The sequence below is a fragment of the Apaloderma vittatum genome, unplaced genomic scaffold, assembly GCF_000703405.1.
Source record: "Apaloderma vittatum isolate BGI_N311 unplaced genomic scaffold, ASM70340v1 scaffold10061, whole genome shotgun sequence".
Classification (NCBI taxonomy): Eukaryota; Metazoa; Chordata; class Aves; order Trogoniformes; family Trogonidae; genus Apaloderma; species Apaloderma vittatum.
Genome location: NW_009699616.1, coordinates 1 through 14,447, shown reverse-complemented (window position 1 = coordinate 14,447; position 14,447 = coordinate 1). Strand labels below are relative to the sequence as shown.

Here is a 14,447-nt window from a genome sequence, read left to right as displayed (position 1 = left end):
AATACAAAAAAACCAATGAACTTAAAGCACATACCACAACAGATCAAGGTAAAAAAGACTTGGAGAACAACACAATGCAGAACCTGGCACTACATTTTTATGGCTTTTGCAAGCACATCAGGAGTAGCTAGCTTATCAGGTAGACTACAGGGCCTACAGACAATTCAAGGACAATTGGATATCTGAAAAAGAGAAAGCTACAGTAAAAGATAAACCAAAAAAATGTTAGATTACTACTTTTTTTCCCTGCCAGCAAATAGCATTGAGAAGCTCTTGTGCTGAAATTTCAAACTTAAACAGAGAAGCTACCATTTCTTTTAATTGTGTTTAAAGATTACTACTTTTTTTCCCTGCCAGCAAATAGCATTGAGAAGCTCTTGTGCTGAAATTTCAAACTTAAAAGAAACGGTAGCTTCTCTGTTTAACTGTGTTTAAAACTGTAGTTTCTCTGAATTGTTTATCCAAGTTCTGTTGAACTATATAGGGCAGCGTATAGCCCCTCACTTAAAACTCAGAAATGGAAAGCTGCAAGTATGATACCATAGAGATCCACGAAAAGAGTCTATTAAATCTGATATCCATACAAGGCAAATATATAAAAACCCCCACAACTCAAAACATCTTAACCCCCCATGGAAGGGGCAAAAAAAGAGAAACTGAGTAAAATTAGAAAATCTTGTGAAAGCCTTGAAATAAGATGTCCCTGAAGCATCCAAAAAGGTTGGAGGACAAGTGGATGCAGCTCACATTTCCATTTCCAAAGACAGTGAGTACAGCTTCTCACAGTAGTCCTCTAAATGCATTAGAATGCAGGCTGTTACCTGGGTTAGTAAGAGACTAAGAAATGAAGAACAAAGAAGAGAAACATACAGCTCTCATTCTACTTGAGCAAAGATTAACAGTTTAGACACGCAAGTATATACAATAAGGCCTATATTATTCAGTGCATTTGTGCGTAAATGGAAAAAAAAGAAAGACTAAGATGGATGTGACAGTCTTTTGATTATTCTGTGTTATTCAGGCCAAAAAAAAAAACCACCTCAGAAGCAATTAATGCACCCCCCCCAAACAAATGCAAATAATCACTAAGTGATAAAAAGTGAGATGAAATGGAGTAAATGCAAATCAGGATATTTTATCGTTGTACACACAGTGATAAGCTCTGACCTATTACCACTCAGAATAAAACCTCAGAGTTGTAACACACTTTCTTACGAAAAAGTCAGCTCCATGCTATTATCAAGGCTTTTTAACCTGGGCAAGAAACTGAGGAGAAAGATGCATTAAGAATTTGCACAGTTAGGGAATGCAGACAGAGAGACCAAAGGGCATCAACAGGCCAAAGTATGTGGCCAATGCCAAGTATTTATATGAGTTGAAAAAACAACTGGACAAATCAAGAGCATAAGAAAAACCCAGACATCACTATCAAATATAAAAATCTCACTACTGAGCAAGGAAGTCTCTAGGCTGCAAGTTGCTCAAGAACATTCTGAGAAGGAAACAGCTACTACTGAATGCCATTAACATCTCAGTAAATCATGAATAAAATCAAGCAGGGACAGCAGTAGCACTGCATTTAGAAAAAGCTCTCTGGCCTTAGAGGCACACTGTAAATAACAGTGCAAATGATTTGCATGAAAAAAAAAAAAGAATAACCTTGAAGAAATTTGTTGGCATTCAGGTTCTCAAATAATACCGAGTGTTGACAGCAAATTCTGTGAGCCTTCACACAGAGCTCACAAAGTGTACCGCTCCACTGCTAGTTCGGGCAGGAGAGAAGAAAGCTGGAGAGCTTCCAGGCAAACAAAAACTCCACTTCGTATCTTCATTAGCTTTATCCCTCATAAGCTCACTACTTAATATAAGTACTTAGAAGAAGTCACAGGATGTCAGCGTTTCCCTCGGCTCCATGTTATTAACTGACAAGAGTAATTTACACGTTTGACGAAGAGTAGTATGGAACAAGCTTTCACTCACAGGTCTTTCCACCAGCTAATTCACTGGAGTGGGAGCAGGGAGGGAAGAATATCTTCTTTTATATTTGATCTTCCCACACACATGAACAAATTCTTCATATATCATGAAGTGTACTGATGTCTGAACTGATCTTTGTCACGCTGTACAGCACCGTAACTACTTGAAGCTCCAGGTGTACGTCACTTGATTGCTTTAGCAAGAAGGTCTTATTGTAACTGTATCTGAAACTGAGTACTCTCTGAACTACAAATAAAGTCACTTGCTTTTACTTTGAGAGGGTACTAATATGAATAACCTACGTTTGCTGCTCAACTCCACCCCTCCCACTGTGCTCCATGACAGAAGCTGAACAAATAAACATGTACGTGGAGACAGACATGACACAAAAAAACCAGACACGGGATTAGTTACTGTATTGGAAAAAGCTGCTTCCGTGGCTTTCATTATGATGAACATGAAGCTCGTTTTTTATTGTATCATTTATGTCTAGAGAATTTGACAAAAACATGCCTCATCCCATACGCAAGATAATAAAAGTGCCTAAGTAGTACTCTAATATGGAGTCGAACTATTCTACCATTAAGTTCAGAGTTATAAATGCACTCTGTGCCATGACCTTCATCACGAAAACTAAAACTTATATTAAACTGTAGCTAAACCTAGCGCTGGTTTAGCTTGATAAAGAAACAGTCAGTAACAGCTCAAAACCATACTATATATCCTGTCCCAAAGGAAGTCAGGGTGGTGCACCGAAAGGATGCATATCATCTGAATTATTACTATAAACATCCACAAAGAGAATCAGCTTGCTAGAAGCCAGCAATTTTTTACCATTTATTTTACATTCTCAGTTTCCATTCAGGGGCCCCGAAAAACGTTCTTGTCCCCTGTATTTCAACACCTTGTGTAGAATAAAGCTAAAATGAACTAAAAGAGAAAAAAGCAGCCTTTGACTTCTTAAAAAACAAGCATTCAATCGCTAAAGACAACCTACCCGCAAAACCACTGTATTTGCAGACTGCTCTGAAGCACTTGTGCCTTTTGGCTCTGGCCAACTGAATGCGATTCGCAAACCACTGTCGTAAAAGCATTCTGTCTCCTACTCCTCAGCTTTCAACAGTCTTGTTCTCTATTCCTTCAAAAATTACCTTTGCTTCTCAGAAAGAGAAGTTGCTACAGCCTCTTGTGAGATCAGCAGAGGTATTACTACACAGTTTACACAGTTCAAAACCATGATAGGACTGTGTAGTAATTATCTGGCCTTGTAAGGCTAACCTCCCCCCCAAAAAAGGAAAAAAAAAAATAAACAAAGCATGACTGAAAGATCAGAAATAACCACCTGTCACAAATGTGAAGCAGTTTATATGTGTTAGAAGACTGAATGAATTTGCTTTATGAAGTTCACTAATTAAACATACTAGCTATAGAAATTAATCTTGCAGATTCTCAGAAATAGCTCATTTGCTAGTATGAGGAAAATTTTACAATGTTGAAATAAGGTTTTCTAACATTAGGCAGGAAGCATCAAGAATGCATGCAGATACAAAGTAAATAATGCAAACAAACATACTTGTTTCTTTGACTATTTGTTGCTTAAAAAGTAGGAAAATTAAAGCTTAAGGGCATACCTGCCCATGAATATCAGCTAAAATACATATAGCAGAACACATTTTGTGCAAAATGTCCCCACATGGCATTTCTTTTGGAGTCATGTCCTATATATACCTCTAGTCCCTTCAAGAAGTGTATGATGGTAATTCTGATGCAGTGTTACATAGGATTTTTTTTGCCGGAAAAGTTCCTTCTGCAAGCACAGTTCTCGTAAGTTAATAAAAATCCAACAAATTCAAAATTTTCAGGGAACAGCACACAACTTTCTATTACAAATTTTGTTTTCACTGTGAAACAAGCTTTGTAGAATCTCGGATGCATTTAGGAGAAAAGGCATATATGCATATTAATAACAAAATAAAAATCCTTTCATTTGCTAGAAGATGCAATGTAAGCACATCTTCAAAGTGAAAAGTGTCTGACTTCTTTCTTTCAGGAAAAAAGAGATTTAAACTGTTCATCCACAGATAGATTTTCTATTACCAATGTGCTTTTAGAAAAAGTTGATCCCTCTATATTGTGTAACAAAAATATCGGTTTTACCAGCTTTTGTGTGTCACTGGATTGTACCGCTGAGCTTTCACTGTTCAGCAGAGCCAGTTTGAATCTCTAGAGAAATCGTAGAAACACAGAATGCCAGGGGATGGAAGGGACCTCGAAAGATCATCCAGTCCAGCCCCCCTGCCAGAGCAGGATCACCTACAGCAGGTCACACAGGAATGTGTCCGGGCAGGTTTTGAATGTCTCCAGAGAAGGAGACTCCACAACCTCCCTGGGCAGCCTGTGCCAGGGCTCTGTCACCCTCACAGTGAAAAAGTTTTTCCTAATGTTTTTGTGGAACCTCCTATGTTCCAGCTTGTACCCATTGCCCCTTGTCCTGTCATTGGACATCACTGAGAAGAGTTCGGCTCCACCCTCCTGACATTCCCCCGTGACATATTTATAAACATTTATGAGGTCACCCCTCAGCCTCCTCTTCTCCAAGCTGAAGAGACCCAGCTCCTTCAGCCTTTCCTCCTAAGGGAGATGTTCCACTCCCTTCATCATCTCTGTCCACTAGCACTCCCAGGTCCCTTTCTCCGACGCTGCTCTCCAGCAGGTCAATCCCCAGCCTATACTGGCACATGGGGTTATTCTTTCCCAGGTGCAAAACTCTTCACTTGCCCTTGTTGAATTTGATAAGATCCTCCTACTCACTTTCCAGTTGCTCCAGAAGTTCAGTGGTATTGTGTGCAGTACCCATGTAGGAGTAAAGTTTCTGGAAAGACTGACATTCAACACAAAAGCAGGCATTAAGCATCACATCATAAACATGGTTTGTACACATGGAATATAATGACATAAATGAAGGAACTGACTGGAGAGGGAGAAATACTTTGTACAAACATCATTGTTTTGATAAATGGTTTTATTAACTTCAGGTGTTTATATGCTCTATCCATAAGTGTTGAATCCTTTCATCCATTCAGAAGCCTCCTAGATTCTTATTTTAAGCACAAAATAAGGGGTTGGTACAACTAAGAGTACATTGCACGTTTTTCTTATGTGCACCTCAACTTTCATGGTTAGAACTTAAGATGGTCCTACTGGCCCCAAGAACAATTAAAAATAATTATATTGGCATACATTGCCAGGCATTCTATTTTTCAAGGTTGTAACAGGGACAGGGAGAGACGGGGATAATATCTTTTCACAGAGGTGCTGAGGTCTAGGACTCAGCTCTGCTTTCTCTGGGACCAGCAATGCATTTTTAGGTATGATAACAGTCTTAGTTACACCACAAATGCAAGTCATCAGATAGCATTAAACTGAAAAGGGAACTTCTGCATCCCCACAAAATGAAGGCAAATTGTCAGAAGAGCAATAAAAAAAACTGCCACGGAGGTGGAAGACTAGGAGTGATAATAAAAAGACTATGAACTTTAAAAGTGGAAGGAAAACTATTCTTAAAAGTTATTTCTTTCTAGTATAGCTATTATTGTACAATGATAATTTACAGTCATTCAAATTATTTATGCACAACTAATGAGATAGCCCTGCTGCTTTTTCTGTGCAAGCATCTCTGATTAAATCCTTCATGGATAAGCTGCAATAAATCTAGCCTGTTCCAAACCAGAAGAGTTAGAAATAAATAAGCTTTTTGTCATTTCTCAGTTGATAATCATTATTAACCCCAGCCACAAAAAAGGAGAAAAAAAAGAGAGAGAGAGAGAGAGAGAGAGAGAGGGAGAGAGAGAGAGAGAGAGAGAGAGAGAGAGAGAGAGAGAGAGAAATGCAAGCTGCAGAAAAGCAAGGTAAAAAAGAGCTGGGGTCATAAACCCATATATTTTTGTAGGTGAAGACCTAAAGTCATCATAACAACTGGCACAACGCTTAACGGAATTTCAGCAATTCTGCCGTTTAGGCTCCTTACTACACACTCTAGCAGTTCATTAGCTTACTGTCAAAATAGAGTGGCTCTTAACAAAAGACCCACCCCAATCGTTTTGCAAATCCATGGTGCCTTATTACCTTGATTAGTAAGCAGTTCTAAAAATTACCTGACTTGGCATAAGATTAGTTTTATTTCTCAGTTTACTGTTTCCAGTGTCACCTAACTTTCACAGTGAAGTGGGACTTCTGTGGCTGCAAGAGGCCCTCTTAAGCAGCAAAACAGTGTCAAGTTTCTCCTTGATTATTGTAGCGTTTTATTTGAAGATGAATGTAAGTGTACCATGTACTTCCAAATCATTTCCTCCAAAGCCACTGCAAAACACCCCCAGGAATTTAGCAGTTCTTGCTACTGATGAATGCAGATGCATTATATTAGAAAACTGGTCTAGAGGAAGAATGTGCTTTTAAATTTTCAGCTTTTCTCCATTTAATGCATTTCCTTTGCACAGTGGAACACATACACTGGCTTCCTTTTGAAGGAAACTCAACTGAAAGACTGCATTCCAACCACTACATCATATTTTTAAAAGTGTACAATACAGAATTTGAGTTCATTTACAGAGCTATTCCTATTTCACTACATATTTTACTAATGTGAATATAGCTCTTCCCTTTCTACCCTTCGGCTGCTCATTTCTATCCTTCTGATACCCTGGGACTATGCTAGAACAAACTTTTTTTTAATCATAAACTAACACAGATTAGGAAGTCAATCTACCTGAAAAATAATGGAGGAAGACTGAGCTGGTGCACTTCTCTTAACCTGGTTCATTGTGTGAAAGCAAAAATTGTTACCAGTAACAACAGCTTCGTTATCAGCCGAAGAAAACTTTCATGCATTTCAAACAGCGAAAGACGCAAAGATGTAGAATCTTTCCTCAAATAAATGGGTGCCCAATCCTATCCCATGTACAGTAAAAACACCAGCACGTTATTGACAACAGTAGCAGCACATCTAAAAATGACAATCCCCATTGTTCTGCACAAACTATGACTATGTCCCAAAATTTTATCTGAAATTAGTTATTAACTTTTGTTTGGATAGAATCACTTCTCCCCCAGAAAAATGCCTGGCAAATGAGCTTTCCAGGAGCTTGAGTAATTACAGGTAAAGTTTGAAGGGGCATTAATAAACTGACAGATAAATTGCTAACTAATTAATACTTCAAGGTATAATCCTCCCCTCCTAACAATCAAAGATTTTTCTGAGATTTCTTCAAGGCATGCACAAATATTTCAGTTTGCCTCAACAGTTAGTCTGTACAAGCATTCTGGCAGATATCGAAGATAAAGTACTAAAATAGAGCTTTGAAGCAGAGGTTCTTTGTAACATTAAGTGGAAGAGGCTAACACTCAGAAAATATTTGTAAATTAGAGAAGTTCCCTATTCGCTATCATTTAGCAATGTGTTGGAGATACGCTGTTGTACATTGCTACAACGCATTATAAACCGTTTAGAAGAAATTTTTGTACTGTTTAAAAATTCTAAGTCACACAATTTATAAAATAATTTCCTCCAAGAGAAACAAAAAAAACCCTATAACCTTCCTAAGAACAAGCAGAACTCTGCACATCCACAAACAAAACATAGGAAACCAATTTCTGCACGCAAAGTTCTCAGTACAAATACTTTCTCCATATGTTCTCAATTCTTGAGGAACAGATCTGTGCATATTTTCTTAACAGCAAAAACATGGTCAAACCAGAAATTAGTTCCTTAACCAGAGACGCTTGTTCAAGCACTGCAACTTAACTCTGCAATGCTCCTGAAACTTCCCAAACTCTCACCTTTGAATGCCTACCTGATTCTTCCTCTCCAACCTTACTGGCCAGCATACTTACAATGAAGGATGTAAAATCATGGAATCATAGAATGTCAGGGCTTGGAAGGGACGTCTAGGGATCATCTAGCCCGATGCCCCTGCCAGAGCAGGATGCCCTAGGGCAGTCACACAGGACCACATCCAAGCATTTCATCCACATATGAAAGATCATCACTTCACAATACCTCCCAGATTTCTCAACTATCCTATGATGTCCTGTTTTACTGGTGGACTGGCACTTAATTTTTAAGAAAGACACTTTACATGCTTGAAAGTCCTTTAGCACTGCAAGAAATCTCCAGATAACCTGCAGGACAAGAAATACTTACGTGGGGTGTGAGTAAGTCTGGTTCGAGAGACCATTATAGCTTGACTTGAAGCAGTTACTCTCATCTAGATATCCCAGGCAAGTATTAGACCACTATTTTATTGTGAGAAATTTCTCTCAAATCTGCTTTCTTTTCATCTGAATCAAAAGCAAAATATCCACTGGGCCACAGAAAGCTACGTTCTAGCTCAGCAACACAGCACTTACCTGGAGCAAGGATTCATGCCTCTCTTTCAGAAATGTTATATTAATAGCAGGAGTATTCAGATAATCGCACGTTGAGGGAACTTGTTGAAGGTGCTTTTTTCCTAGCTCTGGTCTCTGTCCACATAGAGGAAATGATTTCACTAGCAAGAATATTGCTTTTAAGCCTATTTGGAGAATCTGGCATTGGGACCTCCAGAGCGCTCATCTGAGCCATTTCTTTTTGCACTGCTTTAAGGCTGTATTGAAGGAAGGAGGATGCACAGAGTGGATGAAATATAGATGCCAAAAATGGGTATGTAGCAGCTGGACAGTAATTGAAGGGGCCTGTGTACCTCATAAAAGGCATTGAAAGTGTCTTAGGAGATTTGAGTCTTAGTCTGTTTTAATAAACTTCACCAGACTTCATTAGCAAGCAGCCCCTGGTCTTCCTTGCTATACGTCATGCTCCTCTTTGCACAGACTACAAAATTATGGCAGAACTTTTTTATTTAAGCAACTGGCAACTCTCCTGTAATTTTCTTATGTGAATACTGATGACTCAATGGTTTTAAAATTTCAGAAGCCCTAATTAGCAGTCTACATGCTTTGGTCACTAATAAACTTCCTCTCCAGGAAGACTCTTGAAAGAGTAACCCTTTTTAAAATTTATTTTTCAGACAAGAGTTGATGTATTGATATTCTTTCCACTCCTAACACATATACAAACCCCAATAACTTATATAAGCAGAACTTTTCTAAAGAATGCAATGGCTTTGAGCAGAAATAGGAATAGCCTCCTTTTTTAAAGCAACAAAAACAATACCTACAAATCATCTCAAGATCAACAACTGAACATTGGTGGTTTTTTTTCATTAACTCTAGATTTGATTTGCACAATAAATTCTCAAAGCACTGTTATCTCTCATCATGAAATGAATTATACAAGGAATAACCAAAACTCTACCTAATGATACATTAGCAGAAGATAGATTGAAAAATTGCTAAGAAAAAAACTATAGGATAGGAGTTCAAATGAAGCATCTTTGTAGCTAAGGATATGTGTGTGCTTAAATGCTTTACTGAGTCAGAGCCAGGGCAGTCATTAATTCGCTAGATCATGCTGCAAGATATGGGTAATGCGGCAGTAGGAGATGGGTGTTTCCAGGAAATCTATCCCTTCTCATTCACGCTGGTGCCACAACCTTAAACATAGCATAGATAAGCAGAGATTGGAAGAAAAAGCCCAAGCCAAAAATAGATAAAATAGCAAGAATATTTCAAGAATCAGCAAATGTCTGAGGTTGGAAGAGACCTTTGGAGGTCAGCTGCTCCAACCCGCCTTGCTCATGCAGGGCCACCAACAGCTGACTGCCCAGGACTGTGTCCAGATGGCTTCTGAATATCTCCAAGGATGGAGACTCCACAGCCTCTCTGGGCAACCTGTGACAGTGCTTGGTCACCCTCACAATAGAGAAAAAAAAAAAAAAGTGCCTCCTGATGTTCAGACAAAGCCTCCTGTATTTCAGTTTTTCATCATCTTCGTGTCCCTTTATTGGATTCTCGCCACTCTGTCCATGCCTCTCTTGTACTGGGGAACCCTGAACTGGACCCAGGACTCCAGCTGTGGCCTCACCAGTGCCAAGTAGAGGGGAAGGATCACCTCCCTCCACCAGCTGGCAACTCTTTGCCCAGGATACCATTACCCTTCTTTGCATTCAGGGCACATGGGCATGTGGCAGATAGGCTTAAGGTAAAACTGTCTTTCAAGATAATATGTGAGATGGATGTCATATCTCCCTTTCTCCAACGTAAGTCATAGGCAATTTATAAAAAAATTAAATCACTTCTACTACAAATTTAAGTTTATAGAATTTTGTGCAAGATATTTAAGTCAACAATAAAGAGAACTGTTCTATATATTTACATATCTAGGCGATCCTGCTTTGGCAGGGGGGTTGGACTAGATGATCTCTAGAGGTCCCTTCCAACCTCTGACATTCTGTGATATTGAATAATATTTATTGAGATAGTTTTTTGTACAGCAATGTGGGTTTTTTTTTCTGTCCTCTTGTACATCGTTCAGAGTTACAGTCATCAACACGGTGAAATATAGCGACTACTCAAAGTAACCAACTTCTTCATCTTCCAAGAAAGAAGTCTGGACAGCCTCTCCCAAAAATCTGGTCTAGTGCATATGTCCTTTCATACAACTAGATCACAACATGCCATAGCTAAGGGACCACAATCTTCACTCTTTCTAGATCTATCGGGAACTTGAATGCTATTTACTGGTAAAGGCTCTGGGGATTCCAAGGAAGATCTTCTCTGTCAGTTCAAATACTCTGAAAATTGATGAAGTTACAGTTTCCTGTCTGAGACACCTTTTTTCATATTAGTTTCCATACACACATAAGTGATTTTGAATTTGTACTTCTTGCTGAAGTCCTCCCATAATCCTTTTGTGAATTCTGATGACCAATGCTGCTGTGAGTGGAAGAAAAATTCTCTGCTGCTTTTATTTTGAGTTTTCAGTTCTCAAAACTGCTAGTACTGACAAGTAACATAAATCAAAAGTGACTGTAGAAGAAAATACTGCATGAAGAAATACGAACTTACTGAGCACGTTTGCAACTAAAAATCTTGGTTGCTGGAGACTCTGGCATGACATAATGGCAACAGCAGCTCCTTCTTAGGCATTAAATACTTGTGTATATTAAGATGGGGATGGAAAGGGCAATGACGGTGGCACCAGGCACTGAGAAGATTTTCATGGGAAGAGATTTAAAGCAATCAGGAATAAGTCACAACTGAAATGAAGAAATAAATCAATGCTCAAAATTCCTCCTTTAAAGGGACACAAAGAAAAGCACCTATAATACAAAACTGTTTAGGGATCACTAGTAAATACACAGGCCTCTAAAGCATACTAAGGCAAATCTTTGTATGATTTTAAAAGTCCAATATTTACACGGAGTATGAAAATCTACAAATTAGCCAGAGAAGAATACCTTACAGAATCCCTGCGTATAATACCATTCGACTGATAGCTTGTATTCATTTTGCATTAATGTGAGTATCAACGACAGAAAGTTATGTTTTCCTCTTTCAAATCATAACAAAGCCCAAGGTAACTCCATACCATATTGTTGCTATTCTTTCCCTGTTGAAGCATACTAGGAAACTGGAGAATGAAGAAAGTAAAACATACACATTAACACTGATCCCAAATTAACAATCACGTAATTAATGTCAGGAGTGTAAATTCTCCACTGTCTCTGAATTCTTTTACAGGTGTGTGAGACAACAAAGTTGGTAATGATACACTGAAACATGTTAGAAATTCAAACCTCCAAAAATTCTCCTCCATCTGGAACGTGCCCTTTAGTAACAAAGAACCCAGAAGGTTTCAACAGCCAATTCTGAATTAGATGCAAACAGTAGATGTGCCAAAACAGCCACAATATTGGCCTGAACTACATGCAAAGCTCTGCTGCATCTAATACATGCCACGTAGATATTCACACATTTAATAATTTTAAACTCTTGGATAGACTTATTACCTTCAATAGAGTGACTCATATTTATGAACGTAAGAGAATGCACATAAACACTCTTGAGAATCAAAAGCCTGATTTTAAAGTTGAAGAGCAGTCATTTTGCTAGACCTCGAACACAAGACCCTCTCACACAAGTGTTAGACTACAAACTGAACTTAAAACTGGAACTCAGCAGCTGAGCACAGGAGCCAGATATTTTAATTTCTACCTTTTGCATGCGACATTTTTCTCATCCCATCAGTTTTCAAAACCTTTGAAACTCAAATGTTTCACAGTGAATGGGGTGAAGCAAAGAGTATCATTCTGCCATTCAGTGTATCATGGTTTTTGATCCAACTTCCTACCTGCCTGCTAATCTCAACTTTGCTTCTGTCGCTCTGGTTTCATCTATCATCTTAACTATTCCTTCAGTCTACATGACAGTAGTATCTATTCAACCACATCAGAATTCTTATTAAAGCTACAGTTAGCATGCAATCTAGCCAACTAAAGAAATCAAAATGAAACCTTCATATTATGCTAAATTGCATTTAATTCTTCCTGCCAATTTGTCAAACTTCTTTCCTGATGCTCTGTACACATAAGTCAAATTGGGTGCAAAAACTCTGTAAGCTACAAGGGAAAAGTATCTTTCACAACAACAGGTTAAAAGAAATTGAAGAAATTTATTTCTGACTTTATCACATCTTTTTAAACAGAGTTTAGAATACATGCACACACAATAATCTCCCAATGTTTAACATAAATAAATTTTGCATAAAAATCACTTTCATACTTACCCTTTTTTTCAGCTTTCTCCCTGCTACGGGAGTAACCAGGAACTGAAGAAGAAAAAGTTGCGGAATTTCCTGAAGGGGGTCCAGATTTCTGACTGTTCTCACTATGGTCCCCAGCAGCTGCGTTTAGCTGGGACCTTCCAAGATGCAGCTGGGGGTGAGAGGGACTTGAGGGGGGATCAGGCTCTGAATTCATTTTAGCTGCAACAGAGAATAATGATTAATTACCAGATAGTAGCGTTACAAAGTAAAACCAGAGAGAAAAATTTAAAAGCTGAATATACTTCTATAATTAGTTGAACAAAAAGCCCAGAAAAGGGCAAGAAGGCTGAGAGTAACTTTAAGATATATTTACACATTCTTCAATAATTCCCAGCATAAGTAGCTATTGTTGAATTAAGACTGACCATTATAGCATTGTGCCACAATAGTGACTGCCTTTTTCCCCATATTAAATAAGAATTGACTTTCAAGTGTAGACAAATGCTAAAATTGATGAATCAATCCTGTAAATACTGCATATAAATAACTTATCTAAATCTAATGTTCTACTTACACGTGCAAGAAATAAAGACTAGCCCCTATTTTTTTATGCAACAGTATTGACATGTCTACAATGACAGAAAGTTTTACTTAACGTCAAGGGGCTCGTTCACAGCCACCACCAGTGACAGAGGCAGACAAGAAACATAAGAAGGCAAAAGAGGAAAATATGTAGAACTCTGCCCCTGGAAATAAGGAGAGGAAAACCACCAGAGATGCTCCTTACAGACATTTCCTGTTGAAATCTTTATCCACTACTATATCCAATTTCATAAAAAATAGTATTTACACACGCAAAACCACTAAGGCAGGGAGGGAAAGGCTTTTAAATTCCTTACAAGACAAGACCTTTTAACTTCCACTGTAAGTCACCTCCTAAACGATGAGGCCATCTCTATTCTACAGTAAAAAGTTCCTTAAATCAGTGAACTTTCACAAAAGCGCTTTCTGAAACCTTAGCTCACACACGCCAGGCAGTCAGTAGGTGTGCACACGCTAGTGGAGCACAACACACAGCAACTCTTCTGCCTAAGAGCAACTTCCCTCAAGTCAAGCAATTCGCAAGCAACAGTGTAGGACGTGTCAGGCTACAAACCGTACATTTTAATTCAGTAAGTTCAGAATACTGACCTAAAGATGTTCTTGTAATAGATGAAAGTAGTACAGCCAAAGCCAAAGACATACTACTTAACTCAGGCAATAACTTCTTCCGCTAAGATCACAAAAGGATGCTAAAACTACCATCAGTATTATGACTGTAAAACACATTCTTTGCCATCTAGACAACTTGCTCGCTTCCCTAAACCAGACAAAATTTCACCGATACAAGTAAATGCATTCCTGTATTATGTTTCTTCATCGAGTTATAAATAAACCGACACAGCTCCGTTCAACCTTCAAACACCCCTAGGAAAAACACAGAGATTAAAATACTTTCCCAGTAAACCAGCACGAGTATTTTTAACCATTGTACAGTCACAAAAGTTACTCCAGCGCCGGTTTGAACTTGACCTTAGGGCGCTCTGGAGCAAACGCGGCTCACGGGCGGAGCCAGCCGCGGAGGATGCGCTGCCACGGGCCAACCCCTTCCAGAAAGGGCTTTCTCCAACACAGAAACACTTACCTCGGTGGCAGAAACACCCCCTTCCTAAAAGTCACTGCGCTTGTCCTACAAAAGCCACCAACTTCCCCTACCGCGGGCTTAGGTGTG

General features: G+C 38.7%; 1 protein-coding gene across 1 annotated transcript in view; it reads right to left on the bottom strand.

The window, feature by feature from the left end:
* Nucleotides 1-12,891, bottom strand: part of WFS1 (Wolfram syndrome 1 (wolframin)) — a 31,706-nt gene extending 18,815 nt beyond the window's left edge. Inside the window, exon 1 of the mRNA XM_009878459.1 lies at nucleotides 12,698-12,891. Within this exon, the coding sequence (XP_009876761.1) occupies nucleotides 12,698-12,890 (193 nt within the window). The 5' untranslated portion in view covers nucleotide 12,891. The remainder of the gene's footprint in view (nucleotides 1-12,697) is intronic.
* Nucleotides 12,892-14,447: the final 1,556 nt, after the last annotated feature.